We start from the raw sequence: 20,843 nt of genomic DNA, 5'->3' as shown, positions 1-20,843 counted from the left end.
GGGAAAAAGTTAAGAATGAGATTATTCGGGAGAAGGTGGGAGTGGCTTCGGTGGAGGACAAGATGCGGGAAGGAAGGTTGAAATGGTTTGGGCATGTGATGAAGAGGGGCACGGATGCCCCAGTTCGTAGGTGAGAAAGGCTTGCGTATAGGCCGAAGTACTGAAGGGAGGTGATTAGACATGACATGGAGCAGCTTCAGCTTACAAAGGACATGACCCTAGATAGGAAAGGCGGAGGTCGCGAATAAGGATAGAAGGCTAGGTTGTGTGCGTAGGTTGTAGCAAGTAGTTAGAAGAGCTCTTGTATAGCTGGGTTAGTAATCCTAGGACTGTGTCCATAGGTAGAAGCCCCTAGTCAAGAGGGTCTGGGTGTGGCGGGTGTCTATGGTCTCTGTGTGTATGTTACTGCTAGGTGGGGGTCGTATTCCAGATGTCCTATGGCTTACCTCTTATCTCATATTGCGCTTATCTACCTTATTTTCGTATTGCTCTGATTTCTATTTTATTATGTCTTATTCTTTTTTATGTTATGTCATCCATCATGCTTCATGTTTCATTACGCTCCTGCTTACTATTCTCTATCTTGAGCCGAGGGTCTATCGAAAACAGCCTCTCTACTTTTTTGGAGGTAGCGGTATGGACTACGTATATTTTACCCTCCCCAGACCCCACTTTTGTAGGAATATACTAGGTTTGTTGTTGTTGTTGTTGACAAGTCTATCTAGTAAGATATTATGTAGAAACCCTGGAGTTCATATTTCAAAATCATGTTGCCACACCACCTATGTTCCAAAATTCTACTCTCCTTCCTCCGACCTTGAATGAGATATATTCCCGAAAATCATCCCATCCCTTCAAGATATTCCTCCACACTGCACATCCAAAAGGGAAAGTGATATCTCTAGTGCTCCAACCTCTTCCAAAACCCCATATTTATCAACCATCACCCCCTCCACAAAGCTTGTACCTCCACGTCAAACCTCCAGAGTCATTAACCAAGGAAAGCTTTGGAAAAACCTTTAAATCTATAACTCCCAACCCTCCCTATTTTGTTAGAGATGTGACAGCCTCTCACTGACCAAATGAAACTTCCTCGCCCATCCACTGCATCTCATATGAAATTTCTCTGAATCTTTTCCAACTCTTCAGTGACTGAAGTTAGAACATAAAATAAAGACATGTACTAAGTGGGAATGCTTGACAACGTGCTCCTAATAAGCACTTCCTTCCCTCCTTTGAACGGTAGTCAATGAGCTTATGCAGTCAAAATTGGTCTGAACGGCCAAATTTATAGATTAATGCCCGCTTTGTTGCCAAAGGTAATATTCAAATATTTGTGTTTAATTATAGTGAAAACTTCTCCATATCTAAAAGAGAATATGCCGCTTTTTTCTATCCATGGTTGCTCATCAATGGCCTCTTTATCAGTTGAGAATGATTTTCTCAAGGCAACCTTGAGGATGAAGCAACCACCTTGTTTTTTTGGCTTAGAGAGGGTCGAATGATCTTGTATGTTAATTGTGTCGGTCATTCTATGGTCTAAAATAGTCTCCTTAAGCATGGTTTGGTAAGTTCAACCCAGTTATGCAAGAGTTTGGCGTGAGTTGTAGTGAAGTTGATCATTCTATGTTTTACTGGCATCCAACTACAAATTTGTGTATTTATTGGATTGTTTTTACTGACCATATCGTTATCACTGGCAATGATAAAGATGGTTTCACTAATTAGAAGCAGCATCTTTTTCTTTCAACAGATAAAAGTATCTTCTAACTATTAAGGTAGCTCAATTTATATCAGGTATTTTTATTTCACAACAAAAATATGCCTTACATTCTTAAACATTCTTAAAGAGATAGGAATAACAGTTTGTAGACCCATTGACACCCGTGTATATCCAAATGCTAAACTTCTTCCAAGATAGGGGAGCTTCTAAGTGATCATGCAAGATATAAGAAGGTACTTACCCTATAGAGACTAGACTACACCAGACATTTCCTTTCATACAATGTTGGAAGTCAGTTTATGAACTCTTCATATGATAGTCATTGGGATATGGTCGGCATTCTGCAATGTATAAGATCAGCCATATGCAAAGGACTACATTTCAAGGATCGAGGCTATGAGCAGATCATACACTAGATACACATATGTTGATTAGGTAGAATGACCTTTTCATAGACGTTCTATGACTGGATATTGTGTTTTAGTAAGAGGTAATTTGGTACCGTGGAAAAGTATGAAACAAAATGTGATTGCTCTATCTAGTGCAGAAGTTGAAAATCGAACAATGATTGTAGCAACTTGTGAGCTGGTTTGGATCAAACAGCTACTCGGGGATTTGAAATTTAGAAAGTTCAGTCAGATGAAACTTGCCTGATAACCAAGTGGCCCTTCATATTGCGCCAAATTCGGTGTTCTATGAGCGGACTAATACATTGAGATTGATTGTTACCTCAGTAGAGAAAAATACTCTCACGAGTTAACGTTACAAATTTGTGAAGTCAAATGATCATCTTGTAGCTACTTTAGCAAGTCCTTGGTTGTCTTCAAATTAGTTACATATGGAACAATCTCGGTATATATGACTTACATGCACCGACTTTACATGGAGTGTTAGATAGTTACTGTGTATATACATATCATACTGAGTGTCCCATATTTTGAGAAAGAACATATTGGAGAACATGAATGATGCTTTGTGTATTTTTTATTTATCTTTTTATTTTGTATTTTCTTCATTTGTATAACTGCGTTATATTCTAGTATATCTAAATTAAAGTAGAATTTCATTGTTGAATGAGGTTATAGACTTGCGTTTTTATTTTCTTTTAAATTATATTTACTTAACTTATGCTGGAACATATTTTGGAACATATTTTATGGTGTGTTGGAATTTGGCATAAGAGTATTATGTCAACTTTTTTAAAAGAAAATGAATTTATGTTATATTTTCGGTTTCAACTTATTTGCTTTAGTGGTATTGACTTGTTATTAACATTGCATGTCATTCATTTTTCAGTTAGAATTGATAGAGCACTGGCGTTTTTTTTGTCTTTGCTAGGATTTGAACATGACCCCTCATGGTTCTCAACCCATTTCATTGACCACTAGGCCATAGGCCACACCCATGGAGCATTTTGCACATACATTTTTCGCATGTTGTGTTTCAAATGTAGACCTATTAGAATTGACATTCACACTTGGTCTGCTATGTGCAATTTAGTGTAAAGCTCCACTACTGCTTCTTTTAACGCGCCCTCTACTTCTTACACCCCGATTCACCCACTTTTATAGATTATACCCAATTTCTCCTAATGTTGATAGTAAATTGCTAACCTGTGAATGAACTTTGTGATAATCCCCTCTTTCATTCACAATGCTCAAGATTTGTTTCTCCAACTAATCTCTTGAACTATAACCTTATAACTAAACTCCCCCTTCACCACTTTAGTGTTAAGCGGACAAGCCAAGTCCTAAATGTCAAAAGACTGTCAGAAACCCATCGAAACGCACCAAGTTCAAGTGGCAGCGTCTTAAAAAGCTGCAATGTTGAATTACAGAACAACACATTATATAGAGGGGAAAAACAGAGACGAGAAAAGATTGTATGCTCTTAATGATGAAACTCAATACAACGAGACTCCTTTTTAACCTATTCTAGTGAGGTATGTTGCCCAACTTAGATGGACAAAATATTATTCCTAGTTAATATTGAAAAACCTACTATTCTACATTATTTTATAGACATGTTCTACATAGAACAATTTGGACGTATTCTCAACAGAGGGCTCTATCTTATTGCACGATTAGAAAATCAAGGCAATCTGATGTTCGTCACTTCTTTAGGTTAACAAGCTAGAAATTTAGAGGTGGATTTATTGACCTTCATTTGGTTGTGGAAGATGAACCAAGTTGATCCAAAGATCCTCACTCCCATGGCTATCCTATCCCTCCAAATGTGTGTCAATCCATTCTTTAAACGATTCCCTCTACCTCCAACCCATACTTCCCCCTCAACTTTACATAGCCACCCCACTTAATTTAACCTTTTCATTTTAATTTTAAGTGTTGATTACAATTCATCTCCCAGCCCCATTAAATATGACAGCTGAATTGATTAAATGCCCCCAAAATGAATTAGTTACAACAGCTCCTAATCTCCTTTATGATCAAACCATCCACAATTTTTTGGACAATCTAATGCTATTCTAATTCCCCATCCATGTCAAGCCATGTGTTTTATTATACACCATTCTTTTTATAGTATGCCTCAAATATATTGTTGCAGGACATAACCAAAAAACATGTCATTAAAGGGTTACTACGATATGATAAATAAACACTGAAATCTTACATCTCATTCTCCTTCAATTGCAACAGACATTCATCTTTTTGTTCTTCCAGCTTGTTGCTTACGTCCTAGGCAGGGAGAAAAATGAGGAAAGAAACTGTTAAGCTACAATTCAAACAACCAATCCTTGTTTATGAAATGAGCTAACAGCCTTTATCTTTATGTTCCCTATTTCCTTCTTCTTCCTTGTTTTAGGATCCAATGTAAGGGTAGAAAGCATGGGGTTGGTAAAGAAAAAAAAATTTATTTTATTTATTGAGGAATAAACAATAGAAGACATCATGAGTATGCAGCAAAACGTAACTCCAAGGAAGACAAAAATAGAGTAAAGAAGAAAGTGAAGTTCTCCGCAAAAAGATAATAAAAATTCGGATGATTGCTTAGTGCTCATGATGTCTTTTTTTTTTTTTTTTTTTTAATGAAGTAACTGGTTTCATTGCTAGCATCAGGGAGATGCATAATAGTCATAATGTAATTTCTTAATTAGCCAGCATAACAACAATGAAGAGATAAATACTATGATAAACATCAAACTTAAATTGGCAAAAACATCTTAAAGAAAAACAAAGTGTCTCCACAAACCTAAGCAATAATTTCCTTCAGACAATCAGTGGTGGCACAGTGGCATATTCTTTTGAAGATGATTATTAATTATTATTTTAAAATATAATTACTAAGACTTTTACAAACTAATACTCCTTCAGTTTCAATTTGTTTGTCTGATTTTGACTTGACACGAAGTTTAAGAAAGTAAAGAAAGACTTTGAATCATGTGGTCTTAAACTAAATATGTGTAGAATGTACCAGAATATCATTTCAAGTGATCTTAAACATGCCATGCAGAAAATTAGCATTAAAGATTTACCAAAAAAGAGACATTCTTTAAAACGGACTAAAAGGGTAAGTAAGACAAACAAATTGAAACGGAAGGAGTAGTTCTAAAAATAATTTTAACTGAATTTAGAATAAGTGAAATAATGAGTAAAAAGTTGAGAATACAGCCAGGATAAAGACCAGTATACCTTATTCTTGAAAACTAGTGGGATCATGAAGGCAATTCGGGGAAAAGCATTTAAGAGAGACCAAGGTAGTTAGTTAAAGGGGTTGAGCTGTATTATTAATCTAAGTATCATATCAATGGAAACAGAAACCTGGCCTATACAACCACTGCTCGCCGCTACCCCCACCCACCAAAAAAAAAACAATGAAATAGAACACCAAAGTGAAGGGCTTGTGACCTCAAACTATTGAGCAAGACTTCGTCAAAAAGGAGGTGACACCCAAGCCATTCCAAACAGTGTAGTCAAGGAAAAAAACACTTTAAACTGCAACAACAACTAATTTAGTTGATAAAGTAAAAACCACGTTTATCAAGTTAAAACAACCATCTAAGATTTCTGATTCATAAACAAAAACATAATTTCAAATTTCCATTTCAGATTTGTGACTAGCTTTCATAGTTTCATATACCATCTAATAAATTGCTACACTAACAGATTCGTCCATGACATCTTTTTAACAATTAATATAGTTTTTGACATCTATATTTCATATATGATGCATTGCTTTATTTTGAGCCGGGGGTCTATCGGAAACAGCCTCTCTATCTCACATTTGAGATAGTGGTATGGACTGCGTACACTTATCCTCCCCAGACCCTAATTGGTGGGAATATATTGGGTATGTTGTTTTCGTTGTAGTTGTTGTATATTTCATATATGATGCCACCAAATTCAGATAGAGTGTTGGACTCATAATTTAATCTAATATTCTTTTAAAATAGTAATTAGGTTGGTTTGTGCAAAGGCGCACGCATTAGCTTCTTGTGCCGGCACTTAAGTGCTGCATAAGCGAAGTAAGGCTACCAACCAATGCTACACTTAATTTCACTGTTTTAAGAGTGTCACAAACATGCCTTTAAGGCTTAAAGAATATAGTTCTACAATTAGATTAGCGCTCTCACAGAAAACTCAACAGGAATTCACAACTAGGTTACTGATGCTACTATCTAAGAAGTTTTAACCTTCTTAAGTTACATTTTACCAAAAGATGTAAAAGTTTAACCTTCCTAATCATGATAGTTCATCACTATTTGCGAGTCAATACAAATCAAATAGTCAAACGTCAGATGGAAGAAGGTAGAATCTGCTTATCACTTTCTCATGGCGGTATGCAAGCTACATTAACATCCCTGTTTTTCCCACCTGATCCCAAAAGGTTGTTCGATCAGATCAAATATAGGATGCCAATGCACACATGCACAACTAAGTCAAGGCAATCAATTTGGACTGGGCATGTCACCATTCATAACCCTGAATAAGGTGGATTTGGCCAAAGAGAAAAGTCAAGCATCAGCCTCAAACTATTTGCTAGGCTAGGTCGGAAACTTTTCAGAATTATGACCTAATGCTGATGATCTTTTACCAGCCTAAATACTTTGACAAACAGTTTCTTGATGCACCTGCAGAGTCAGGCAGCGAACCCAATTTCACATGGAGAATATCAGCATTGAAAGAGAGCTTCTGCTACATTACTGTAATGGAGTTGAAAATTCTGGGAGCATGGACACTCGTCAAACTAGCTTATCCAGTATGAGAACATGGAAACATGTCAGTATGAGAACATGGAAACATGTCCAATACAAGCTAGGAAGTACACACACCAAATCCTAAGTAACAAATTGGAGTCTGGCCTCTGGGAACCTGGCAAATGTCTAATACGTTTTTTAATTTTTGGGATATTATAGGTGCCCTATTTTCAGATAACAAAGGTACAGTTTTGTTCCAGATCCAACCTAAAGTACAATGTTTGATGTCTTAGTTGAAGAGAAAAAAAATTCAGAAGTATTAACTTAAAAAACAATTTTCCAGTTGAAATACTTAAACTGTTTAGAAAGGCTAACGATATCCGAATTCCGACGTATGAAAATTAGGGACGTAACTGTCATATCTTATTACAAGACTTTGTTAGGGAGAGAGGAACTTACATTTCCACATCGCCCTATTTGGGTTCCTAGAGCGCTCAAGGTGTGTTTCTTTGCATGGTTGGCGGCTAGGGGAGTAATATTAAAAGCAGAGAATTTGAGGAGGATCACCTATGTGAAATGGTGCTTCATGTGCAGATGCTTGGGAGAAGATGGATTCTCCTATTACAATGTCCCGTGGCTAAGCGATTATTGTCAGTGGTCTGTAGTTTGTTTGAAGTGAACAGTGAAGGAGGCATTGCATAAAGCGACCTTAAGGAGAGGGAAGCGAAGTCAAAAGGGAATGGTTGTTGCTTCATTAGTTGTCATGTGAGTTTAATGGAAAAAGAGAAATGGGGGAGCGTCTGAAAGAGTACTTCAGGATTTTGTAGTATTGCAAAGTAGCCTCTTGTTTTTAGTTTCCTTATGGTGTACCATGAGGTCTCCATTTATATAGAAGATTGGGTCTCTTTGTTGGAGAACCATATTTTGGTGTAGGTTCTCCACTTTTTGACCTACAGCTTGAATACAGGGTTTCTCCTTCATTAATAAACTTATTTACCTTATCAAAAAAATATGTAATTAGATATATTAGCAGAAACTTTGGTGTTATGATGGCTTAGGTGGTGTTATGTAGACATTTGATATCTGACGGTATCTTGGATGTTTTATTAGTACTTATGGTTTATGGAATATGCATTTTTGGTTTAGAGTTATCTTTTGCAATTGTGTCCAATTCATAATGTCCACCTACTTTTGAAAGATTAATCTATGTGTTCCCATATATGTGTTTAACATAATCCTGTATCTGTATCTGCATCTATTCAACTTAAAGATACGGTACAGGGAGGTCAACTGCAAACTTCTCAATGAATATTTGACTTTATGTCAAAGATCTACTCGGATTTTCAGCGCGCCCTATCATAATTATCTTCTTCACATGTAACAAAAGTTATGATGCTAAGTCTGCTGGAGGCAGATGATGCACATTAGAAGAGAAACTTGTGACAAGCAGAACAATAGAACCTTCATCATCCAATACACGAAGACCCTCTGTAAGAGAAGACCAAACATCTCTCAATAGGCCAAGAACAGAAAGTTGGAGGGAATTTCCTAAAGATGATAGATAAAAGACCAAACATCTCTCAATAGGCCAAGAACAGAAAGTTGGAGGGAATTTCCTAACGATGATAGATAAAAGACGAGGCCTATTTCAACCTTTTGCTGTGAGTTTCTCTAGGGAAGTCCTTAAAACAAACAAAATTTACTTAAACTTTCATGATTGGTGGACTATTATGGTGTGTCGGATAAGGCTAAGAGCAAATGACCACTGTCAACTTGAAAGAAAAGTACACATCTACAGACACTTGCAAAACCTTCAGAAGATAGGCCCTCTCAGAACAGTATAATTTTCAGACCTTAATTGCATCTTGAAACTTGTCCGATAAATCCAGCCTCAGATTTTGACCCTCGGATGATACCCGTTTGCATTCATCCTGAAAATTACAGAAAATAGACAAGTTAGAGTCATAGAAACTTATAACCAAGGGCAAAACACACAAACAACATAAACTGGAGAGTAACAGAATATTACGACTTGATCACCGATAGTGAAGCTAAAAAGTGCAAATAGTCAATTTAGCAACAGCCTGATAAGTTAAGTAGGAGGCATCGCAACGAAACATACAAAACAACCAATAAGAAAGCCCCATGAAAAGCCATGACTTTATCCAAGAATAAATGGCACGAAAATACAACTGCCGCTCTACATGACACACAGTTAATCCATCAAAACATGAGAATTGAGAAAAAGGTCATTCTCATGCAAAAAGGAATTTATAATGAGCATTTAAGAATTTCAAAATGTAAATGATGACAACCTTGAGAACTGGAAATCAAACGAGTTACCAACTTTGGAGAAAAATAAAAATGGACTATGGCCATCTCAAATTTCATCAAATTAAAAGACAATACTCTAAATGACAGTTAGAAATGCAGGTGTTTTTAACTGTGTTGTTTAACAAAAACTGGGGACACTAACTACTTTATGACAAGAAGAGATACGACCAATTAATAACAATGACACTGTTGTCCTATATTTATAATCCCGGCCTAATTCAGGAAAGCAGTCTGACCTCGGGCTTTATACTTACCTCACTGTTACAAATTAAACTCAGTAAATCTCTTTGGACTTGGGGCTTCCAGATAGCTAGTGGTTAAGGAGAAAAAGGTAACAGAGACTTCAAGAAGATGGAATAATGTCATTAGTATGTGCCAAAGGAATTGTATATGCTATGTAAAAGCAAGTCATCGATACTCTTGGCAATTACTAAACTACTCCATATAAATGGTGTAGACACTTTTTGGTTAAGAAACAACTGGTGCACAGACGCCTAAGAGATTCCCATTGGACTAAGGCTTGAAGTCAGGTTTGGTGCAAAAATTCCGCGCCTAAGAATAACAGAACCTTTATTAAGTATGCAATAGATCTTACCAGTAAAACTTTGTTCTGACGCTGCAACTCACGGCATAATGACTCCAGTTTATCCCGAACAGCAATAGCTGAATTAAACGAAGGAAAGAAGTGAGTAGTTCTTATGCCAGTTCATAAGCAGGTGCCTTGGTCGGATGACTCTGTCTTTGCCTCTCCAACGAGGTACATGTGCTTCAAAAACACATTCACTAAAGAACACCAAACAAGTCTCCCAAATGTGAAATAAGCAATAAAAATGTGAAAACAAAAAAGATAAAAAAGGATTTCTATTACATTGCAAAATAGAAAAAGCTTTCAGTCTACAGACTATATCTGCATAATAGCTGAATTAATGAAAGAAAGAATCAACTGCGCTGCAGGTGCTACCTCTGCGGTGAACACACAGAGACAATTAGCCATCTGTTCTTACATTGTAAATAGGCAGATCAGTCGTAAATAGGCAGATCAGTTGTGGAAAATCTATATCAACCTAAGGAAAATTAGATGGGCAATGCCAGGAAGCATTAAAGATGTGTTAAAATGCTGGAATAGAGATGGAAATGAAGCCAAGAAAGAGGAGAGATGGAAGATGGTCCCAGAATGTATTGGTGGTCTATTTGGGCAGAAAGGAACCAGAGATGTTTTGAGAACAAACAATGCAATATTCAGAAGGTCAAGACGAACTGCTTAGGCGTATCTTATATTTGGTGTAAACAGGAATCGTTAATACAAACTGAAGATATTTTGATGTTTTAGTTAGTCGGTAACTAGCAATGTAGATAGGATCCCTTTTTGTAAGTGGCCACTTTTGAGGGTTGCTACACATTTCTGTGTAGTATACCTGCTGATAACTATATAAATGTTACCACTATCTATAAAATAAAGGAACAGGTGCTTCAAAAACAAATTCGCTCAATAATACCAAAAAAGTCTCCCAAATGTGAATCTACGAATCTAGAGTTTGAACTCAAAAGTGAAATTGTAGATTGCAATAAGATTAGATAGATCAGAGAGTTTTTGAACCTGAGAATCAGGGAACAGATTCACAATAAGGATAGGTATATACCAAGTTGGCTTGCTTGGTAAACAAGACTCATTAATGCGTTCTTGTTAACTTTAATTTGACATATAGGCATTAGGTTTACTCAAATAGTTGAGTAAGAACTAGAGAGATTCTTATGAGCAATAATATAAACCCTGTCAATCAATAAACCAGATAAATGAACAGTTTAATTCAAGTGGATAACTCAAAAGGATCATTAGCTGATCCATAAGCCTGGAATATTTCTCTCTTATTGAATTTAAATCTCTAAGTTTGCATACTTAATTTCATTACTTGCCTATTTTCTAGTTCCTAGTTTTTTTAGTTAATAAACATCACTTTAGGAAGTAGGTTGAAAAATAATTAGCATTAGTTTAATTAGATAATAGTTGATAACAAGTGTTTGTGGGACAATACTCAATTTATAACTGTCAACTACGTATATTTGTGTGTGTGTTGGCCTCAACACGTGACATCTATCTGACAAAGTATCTTCGCTTGTGAAAGAAATAGAATTAATCCATATCCATAGGAAATAGGGAAAACAAATCATGAAAAGAAGGAAGCTTGAAGCTGAAAAAATAGCAAAATTAGGAATACAACAGGACACCTGAATCTCTTTCTGCAAGAACCTGCTGATACTTCAAAGTGAATTCCAGAAACTCTTTTTCAGACTTAAAGGTACGTTTTATGGTCTTCCGTTTGGTTTCAGGGGCTTCCTAACACATGAATATAACCAAAAGAGTGAAATTACATAACATTCAGAAAAGAAGGGAACCTCAATATAACTTGATATAAGAAACAAAATCCTAAAATTTGCTAGCAACAAAAGAAACAGAAAACACAAAACTCATTTTTTGTTAGAAATGGGGGAAATGAAAAAGCAGCAGCAGAAAAGAAGCACCCTAGGGTAAGCGACACTGTTCTTTGTACTATTTTATAGCCAAATGACTAGAAGAGTGAACCCTAGAATAAAGATGGAATTTTGCAGTTCATTTCAAGACCAGCTCAGAGTTTTGGTGGAACTCAAGAACATAAACCACATGATGGTAGCTACTAATAAGATGGGAAGTTACTTATAAGCAATAAAATGCGTAACCGATGCCTGCAACATATTGAAATAGTAAGTATGTAACTCATGAGTAGCTGACAAGATTTCTATTTATAGTGACACTAATAATGCATGTGTAGGTAGTACCCTCTGTATTTTTGAAGGATTATATATGTATACTAAGAACTCATCTATAGCATCTCTTTCGACGGCATTTCTACATTCTACAAGAAACATCTCTTAATTCCTTCACTTCAAGCATCCAAAGGTGTGGCTTAGTGGTCAATGAAGTGGGTTGAGAATCCGAGGTCTAAGGTTCAAATTCCAGCAAAGACAAAAAAAAAAACACTAGGTGATTCTTCCCATTTGTCCTAGCCTTGTTGGACAGAGTTACCTGATATTTGTTGCAGGAGGGAGGTAGCTGGTATTCCGTGGATTTAGTAGAGGTGCGCAAAACTAGCTCGAACAACACGGTTATCAAGAGAAAAAGTTCCTTCACTCAAGTGAGAGCTTGTAATACTTTTTAGTCAAACGTTGTGTCCAGACAAGTTTGCACATACCTCAATTATTTCACTAGATGCTAACTCCCACCAGCACAGATACCGAATAACTCTATCCATCAGTACTTATACCGATGGGAAGAAATCACCTAGTATTTTATTTTTTTGGTTCCAGTGGTATTTGAACATGAGAACTCATGGTTCTCCTCAACTCTATTAACTATTGGTTCACACCTTTCCGTTCGAGCTTATACTACTTCGATGACCCTCCTCCCTCTTTACAACTTTAGTTTTTAGAGGAATTCGACTGGGTATTTTCCAACTAAATTAAGAATTTCTTTTCTTTCTTATTAGAAACTCATCCATACACTCTGACTTATATGATCGAACAACCTCTACAACCCTGGTACTACTAAACATATGATTACTATTAAGAGTTTCACACCAAAAATGGGATGGGTAATTGGCCTCTTTTTTTTTTTTTTGAAACTAGTAAAGTTATTCCGTAGCATTAAAGGTATATTATCCACCTCCAAAAAGTGTCAATTACAAATTTCCTATTAAATCTACAATCTGATTTACTTCTTCTATACAAAGTTGTTTACCCCAAAAAAGTAAAGATATTAAACAATTCCATTTAACCTTGTGAATGGAATTGGATCTATCTTCAAAACATCTCCCGTTTCTTTCCATCCAAACTGACCACCATAAACATGATGGTATAAACCTCCACCATTTCTTTTGACTTTTGTTACCTCCTCTCCTGATTCAGCAACTCAATGCTTCTGCAGTATGTTCTGGCTTGTCCAGTTCAAAGTTGTGATGTTGAGAAATAAATTCCAAAGTTGAGCAGTGAACTTACAGTGCAGAAATAGATGGTTGTTTGTTTTCCTTGTCAGATTACACAAAAAAATAGCTAGGAACCAACTGTCTACCTTTTTTTTTATAAGTACTTCCCAAGTTAAGCAAGCCTTCTTTATTACTAGCCAAGTGAAGCATTTCACTTTTGTAGGTATATCCCCCTTCCAGAAATAACAACAACAACAACAAACCCAGTGTATTCCCACTTAGTGGGGTCGGGGGGGTAAGATGTACGCAGTCCATACCTCTACCTCTGATGAAGTAGAAAGGCTGTTTCCGAAAGACCCCCGGCTCAAGTCACGAGATATCGCACAAACACATAGTACAGCACAGCAGCAGATGACATAACATAGATACGGCACCCATAGGGAATATAAAACAGAGTAAAGCAGGAATGCAGGAATAATAAAGCAGAGGAAAGCACACAGATTCGTAATAAACATGGAACACGGAACACGGAACACGAAACACTGAATACAGAATCATAACAGGAATACACCCCCACCAATTAATTCCCTACACTAGCGACCCGAACTGGCCCTAATCCTCTGCCGTAATTCGCATCTTCCAGCCCTTCCTATCTAGTCATGTCCTCGGTGAGCTGTAACTGTTCCATGTCCCGCCTAATCACCTCACCCCAGTACTTCTTCGGTCTACCTCTACCCCGTCTAAAACCATCCAACGCTAGCCTCTCACACCTACGGACCGGGGCATCCATGCCCCTCCTCTTCACGTGTCCGAACCATCTCAATCGTGCTTCCCGCATTTTACACTCCACTGAAGTCACACCAACCTTCTCCCGGATAGTCTCATTCCGAACTCTATCCCCTCGGGTCAGTCCACACATCCAGCGCAACATCCGCATTTCTGCCACCTTCATTTTTTGGATGTGGGAGTTCTTAACTGGCCAACACTCCGCTCCATACAGCAAGGCCGGACGGACTACCACCCTATAGAATTTGCCTTTAAGCTTGGGCGACACCTTCTTATCACACAGCACCCCCGATGCGAGTTTCCACTTCATCCATCCCGCCCCAATACGGTGCGAGACATCCTCGTCAATCTCACCGTTACTCTGGATCACGGACCCGAGATACTTGAACTTATCCCTCTTCCCTACCTCCTGTGCTTCTAGCCTCACTACTACCTCATTCTCCCGCCTCACGTCATTAAACTTACATTCCACATACTCTGTCTTGGTTCTGCTCACCCTGAACCCTTTAGACTCCAGAGTTTGCCTCCACAACTCTAATTTGTCATTCACACCCCGTCGAGTCTCATCTATCAGGACTACATCGTCTGCAAAAAGCATACACCACGGCACCTCCCCTTGGATACGCCGCGTCAACACATTCATTACTAACGCAAACAAAAAGGGACTAAGAGTAGATCCCTGATGCAATCCTGTCAGGACAGTGAAATGCTCTGAGTCTCCTCCCGCCGTCCTCACCTGGGTTTTCGCTCCCTCATACATATCCTTAATTACTCGTATATATGCCTGCGGTACTCCACTCACCTCCAAAGCACTTCCCTAGGGACTTTGTCGTACGCCTTTTCCAGGTCGATGAACACCATGTGCAGATCCTTCTTCCTCTCCCTATACTGCTCCACCAACCTCCGTACCAGGTGGATTGCCTCCGTCGTCGAGCGGCCGGGCATAAATCCGAACTGGTTTTCCAAAATAGACACTATCCGTCTCAGCCTCACCTCGACCACTCTCTCCCATATCTTCATAGAGTGACTCAGTAACTTAATCCCCCTATAGTTATTGCAACACTGAATGTCCCCCTTATTCTTATAGAGGGGGATCATGGTACTCCACCTCCACGCCTCGGGCATCTTTGCCGTCCTGAAAATTTCATTGAACAATGCAGTCAACCACCTTACACCAGCCTCTCCAACGAACTTCCAAAATTCCACCGGTATCTCATCCGGCCCCGTCGCCCTACCCCTTCGCATCCTGCGGACTGCCTGTCTAACCTCGTCTACCTTAAAACGTCTACAATAGCTAAAATCCCGACACTCCCCTGAGTGCTCCAGTTCCCCTAGCACAATAGCTCTGTCCCCCTCGTCATTCAAGAGCGTATGAAAGTACGACTGCCATCTCTTCTTTATGTGACCGTCCTCCACCAACACTCTACCGTCCTCCCCCTTAATGCACCTCACCTGATCGAGGTCACGACCCTTCCTCTCCCTAGCCTTAGCGAGTCGAAACAACTTTTTCTCCCCTCCTTTCCCCTGTAACCCTGCATACAAGCTCTCAAAAGCGGCCGTCTTAGCTGCCGTGACCCCCTTCCAGAAATAGTTCCAATAATATTTAGAGCATCCATCCATAACCTGAGACCATCTTTTGTATGCACTGTTGCACAAAAAATACCTAGGAACCAACTGTCTACCTTTTTTTTAAGTACTTCCCGAGTTAAGCAAGCCCGCCCTCTTTATTACTAGCCAAGTGAAGCATTTCACTTTTGTAGGTATATCCCCTTTCCAGAAATAGTTCCACTTCTGTATGCACTGTTGACGGAAAAAAGACCATCTTTGTTGTGCTTCCATTGAATTTTGCCCGAGGAATAAGTGTTTAAGTTGATACTCCCTAGTTTCCCTAGTAGCTCTGCCACCCTCTCTATCTCCCAATCATTCACGGATCTTCTAAAAGAGATGTCCCAGCCTTGTTCTGACCAGTAATCACCTACCCTAACATCAGGATTGTCACAAATTTGGAACAAGTCTGGAAAGAGTTCCCTGAGAGGGGATTGGTCTATCCAGACATCATTCCAAAATTTGGTTTTGTTTCCATTTACCACCTTGATGAACAAGTTTTCTTTCATTTTAGGCCACAAATTTCTAATTGTTCTCCAAACTCTCGATGGTTCATTAGTGCTCTTTGTACACCAAGGACTCATCTCTCCATATTTAGCAATAATCACCTCCCTCCAGAGAGCTTCTCCCTCCTCATTGTATCTCCAAAGCCACTTCATTATTTGACTTTCATTTTGAAGTCTCAAATTTATACCCAACCCCCCTCTTTCATTGCTAAGAAGCACAGTTTTCTACTTCACAAGACTACCGTTTTCCTTCCTTACTGCCTTCCCATAAAAACTTTCTCCTTAACTTGTCTAGTTTTTTACCACTTTGACTGGGATTGAAAATAAAGACATCACATAGGTTGGTAATGAGTCAAGAACAGAGTTGATGAGAATCAATCATCCCCCAGAGAAAGATACAGAGCCTTCGATCTTGATAGTTTCTTTTCAGTCTTCGCCAAGATATTATCCCAAATATCCAGAGTTTTAAGGAACCTTATTAATAGGGAAAAGACTACTTTTTCCCAGTGTTCAAGAATGCGCTCGCATCGTCGTATAATGCGAAGATGCGAAGCGATGCGAGCCCCTCTCGCTGCGTGTGGATGATGCGAGCGCATCATGTTGATTTTATTTTTAGGGTCAATTTTAAAATAAAAAGAAAGTCACTTTGTGTTAATTTTATGTTTAGGGTCAATTTTAAATTTAAAAAAAAGGTTTACTGGTGACTGCCACTGCTGCAATTTTCTAAGGTTAACTTTGTAGTCCACTATTGCGACTTCTTCTTCTTCACTGTGCGACTACCACTATTGCGACTTCTTCATCTTCACTGCTTCACTTTAATGATGCTCTCGCATAGCTTCACACTTCGTGTAATGCATGATGCGGAGCCCTGTCGCTTTTTTCCGCATCATGCTTCCCTAAACACTGTTTTTCCCCAATTAACTCTCAATCCAAAAACTGCCTCAAAAACAAACTAAAATTGCCCTAATATAACTAATTTGTTCTGCTACAGGCTTATAGAAAATGATAGTATCACATGATACACTTCTTTTACTTCTCGCCCTCTCCCTCCCACTTAAAAGCCTTTGATCCATCTATTTTGAGTTGCAATCTTCATCATATAGTTGAAACCTTCCATTGCCAAAATGAACAAGAAAGGGGAAAGAGGATCACCGTGTCCCAATCCCCTTTTTGACTCAAAAAAACCCACATAGGTTCTCCATTAACTAGAACAGAAAACCTGACATTTTTAAAGGAAACCTCAATTTACTTCAACCATCTGCATCCAAATCCCATTTGTCTAAAGAGTGTTAAGGAGGAATGACCAATTTACATGATCATAAGTTTTTGAATATCCAACTTGCGCATTAGTCCAAGAGCTCCATTATTCATTTTTGTATCATTGCACGCACTAACTATAAGTATTGCATCCATGATTTGCCTCCCCTTCACAAAGGTCATTTAATGTTTGCTAATTAATTATCCATCACTTTTTCCAGCCTTTCAGCTAATAATCCAACAAGCAATTACATTATAGACACCACTACCTAGATTAATTGGTCTGAAATCTTTCAAGTTTGAGGCTCCTGGCTTCTTTGGAATTAATGCAATAAAAGTTGCATTGAAGATCTTTTCAAAGGCTTGATTGGAGTGAAGAACTGATAGTTATGATTAAATCCTCCTTCAACACATTCCAAGAAGCCTGGAAAAAACCACCATTAGGTAGCCATCAAGTCTAGGAGTTTTCTCTTTCGCACAGAGATTTAAACAAACCAAAATTCATCCTCCTCAAAAAGTCTCTGTAGCCACACTTGTTCTTCGATCTTTGTAATATTTAGAAGTTCCAATTCAAGTCTCCAACGTTTTGAATCCTTGTAAAGGCTCCTGTAGAACTACTCCACAGACTTAGAAATTATTTTGGTCTTTAGTGATGACCCTTTCTATCTCCGATTGTTTCATAAAATTGAACCTCTTATGGGAAATTGCAATGCTGTGGAAAAAAAATTGGTGTTATTGTCCAATTTTTTAGCCACTGGATTCTGGAGCTCTGTTTCCATGCTATCCTCTTCTCTGCAACTTCTTCAAATTCCATTCCCAAGTGTGTCTTTTGTAGCAAAATTCATCATTAGTTAGGGACCTTTGTTCCAAAAAAATTTCCAAGTTGATTCAGAATGTCTTCCTTTCTTTGTCTCCAATACCCTCGATTGTTTTTGCTCCACTCTTTAAGCTTCACTTTCAAAAATCATAAGTTTTTAAGCAAGGAAGAAAGGATGTGACCTGGTCTACCTCACTTGAAAAAACCCCACTATTCTTGGATTTTCTCTTTAAAGCCCTCCACTCCAAGCCACCAGATTTCAAATTTGAAGTAGGACTTCCTCCATCCTTCATCTCCACAGGCTATGTTGCTCAGACTCTTCAAAAAAAAGTCAATAGATGCGTGTCAGATTCGCCAAACTAGTGTATTTTTGGAGAATCTAACACGGTGCGACATCAAAAGTGAAGAGTCTGCGCAACTTAGTCCACGGGTTAAGATTATAAGATTGAGGTCAAAGGTAATTTTAGGAAGACCGCTTTGACTTATCTGAGTGAAATTTCCCCCCCATTCTGCACAATGGAGAAATCTATCAATTCTGGAGGCACAGTGATGATCTTCTCCTCTTATCCAAGTAAAGGTTACTCCAAATAAAGGAGAGTCAACCATCTCCAGTTCTCCAGTTCTTCAATGCAGGTTGAGAACTATGTTATGGCACTAGTTAGTCCGTGATTATTTGTTCTTTCTGTGGATATCTAGTGACATTAAAGTCACCACACACAATCCATGGCCCATCAATGTTGTTCTTAAGCATTAGTAGTTCATGCGAGAGCACTCTCCTCCTCACTCTATTACAATCTGCATAAACGACAATAATAAACTAGTTGAAACCATCATTCACTCTAGAGAATTTCCCCCATCCAGAACCAACTCGCCCCATTTATTTGGTCCCAAAACATGCCCGGGCCCAGGGCACACCCACAAAAACCGCGGCTAACACCCACCGATTTGGCCCGAAAACGGCTTGTTCGTGTCATTTCACTTATTTGACCACCCAAAGACCCCGTCGGCCCACCCCTGGCCAATCCACAGCCCGCCTGGGGGCTGCCTGTCGATTTTTGGCCCAAAACATGCCCAAGCCCCGGGCATACCCAAAAAACCGTGGGCTAACACTCACCGATTGGGCCCGAAAATGGCCCGTTCGCACCGTTTGACCACTTAAACAGACCCGCCGACCCCACCGGCCCACCCTTGGCCGATCCACAGCCCGCCGAGGGCCGCCTGTTGATTTTCGACCCAAAACACGCCCGGGCCCCAAGCACACCCAGAAAACTGTGGGCTAACACCCGTCGATTTAGCCTGAAAAGGGCCCATTCGCGTTGTTTCGCCTATTTGACCACCCAAACGGCTCTGCCAACCCCGTCGGCCCACACCTAGCCGATCCACAACACAACTGGGGGCCGCCTGTTGATTTTCGGCCCAAAACGCACTCGGGCCCCAAGCACACCCAGAAAACCATAGGCTAACACCCACCGATTTGGCCCAAAAATAATAGGTTCGCACCATTTCGCTCCTTTAACCACCCAAACGGCCCTGCCAACTCCGCCGTCCACCCCTGGCCTATCCACAGCCCGCCTAGGGGCTAGAATTCCCTCACTGCTTCCTCAGGCCTCCTTCATAATTGTTGCCCCCATCTATTGCTCCATATGCTTTGAAGAATATATGAACTTGGACAATCCTTCCCTCATGAGCTAGTTTTTGGGATTGAGTTAGGCCCAAAATCCATTACTTACATGGTATCAAAGCCAGGACTATCCCAAATCTTTGTTCACTGATGTTGGGCCTTCATATTATATCGTCCACACTCTAGTTAATGAGGTTTGGGCGTACGGGGGAGTGTTAAGAGTCTCGCATTGAAAAAGGGATGGGTAATAGATCTCCTTATACGAATTTGGACAATCCTCCCCTCATGAGCTAGTTTTTCAGTAATTGGTCCATTTCTTTACAATTACTATTGACTTTTTGCTTCTATGTTTTTGCATTTCTTCCAATTCCTTCTCTTTAATTTGTATTTATTATTCACCATTGTTTTTCTATAACAATTGTTAAGAGTCCCACATCGAAAAAAGGATGGGCAATTGATCTCCTTATATAGACTTGGGCAATCTTCCCGTCATGAGCTAGCTTTTGGGGTTGAGTCAAGCCCAAGATACATTTCTTTTACATGGTATCAGAGTCAGAACCATCTCAATTCTTTGTTAATCGATGTTAGGCCCTCATAGTATATTGTCCACGCTTAAGTTAACAAGGTTTGCACATGCTAGGAGTGTTAAAGAGTCCTACATTGAAAAAGGGATGAGCAGTTGGTCTCCTTATATGAACTTGGAATCCTCCTCTCATAAGCTAGCTTTTGGGGTTGAGTTAGGTCCAAGATCCATTTCTTTACAACAATAAACTCTATTAGATGATTGATCCTCGATATCTAAAAGTCCAAAATTTTCTCCAATTGGGTGATTTTATGTTTCTCATTGAACCACTACTAAGAGGGTGTTTGGCTTAGCTTATAAGTTGGTCAAAATAGCTTATAAGCTATTTTTTGCTTAAAAAGGTGTTTGGCAAATTTTACAAGTGCTTAAAAAAAGTTAATTTTGGCTTTTTTTAAGCCAAAAACAAGAAGTAGCAAATCCTAACTTTTTTATTTCTAGCTTATAATCTATTCACATTTGACCAAGTAATTGACTTTTTTGCCCTTATAATTTTCATTTAT

The 20,843-nt window shown here is 38.9% G+C and overlaps 1 protein-coding gene across 4 annotated transcripts in view; it reads right to left on the bottom strand.

Moving 5' to 3' along the window:
• The window catches only part of LOC107850330 (alpha-taxilin), a 47,429-nt gene that overhangs the window by 19,706 nt on the left and 6,880 nt on the right, over nt 1-20,843 (bottom strand). For all 4 annotated transcript variants that reach the window (XM_016694768.2, XM_016694769.2, XM_047401818.1 and 1 more), the window contains exons 3-6: nt 11,439-11,547; nt 9,808-9,875; nt 8,732-8,809; nt 4,355-4,419 (exon numbers count right to left, since the gene is read on the bottom strand). In XM_016694768.2, coding sequence (XP_016550254.1) covers nt 4,355-4,419; nt 8,732-8,809; nt 9,808-9,875; nt 11,439-11,547 — 320 coding nt within the window. The remainder of the gene's footprint in view (nt 1-4,354; nt 4,420-8,731; nt 8,810-9,807; nt 9,876-11,438; nt 11,548-20,843) is intronic.

The sequence above is a fragment of the Capsicum annuum genome, chromosome 12, assembly GCF_002878395.1.
Source record: "Capsicum annuum cultivar UCD-10X-F1 chromosome 12, UCD10Xv1.1, whole genome shotgun sequence".
In the NCBI taxonomy this organism is placed as follows: domain Eukaryota; kingdom Viridiplantae; phylum Streptophyta; class Magnoliopsida; order Solanales; family Solanaceae; genus Capsicum; species Capsicum annuum.
This window is presented reverse-complemented; position numbering and strand designations above follow the sequence as displayed.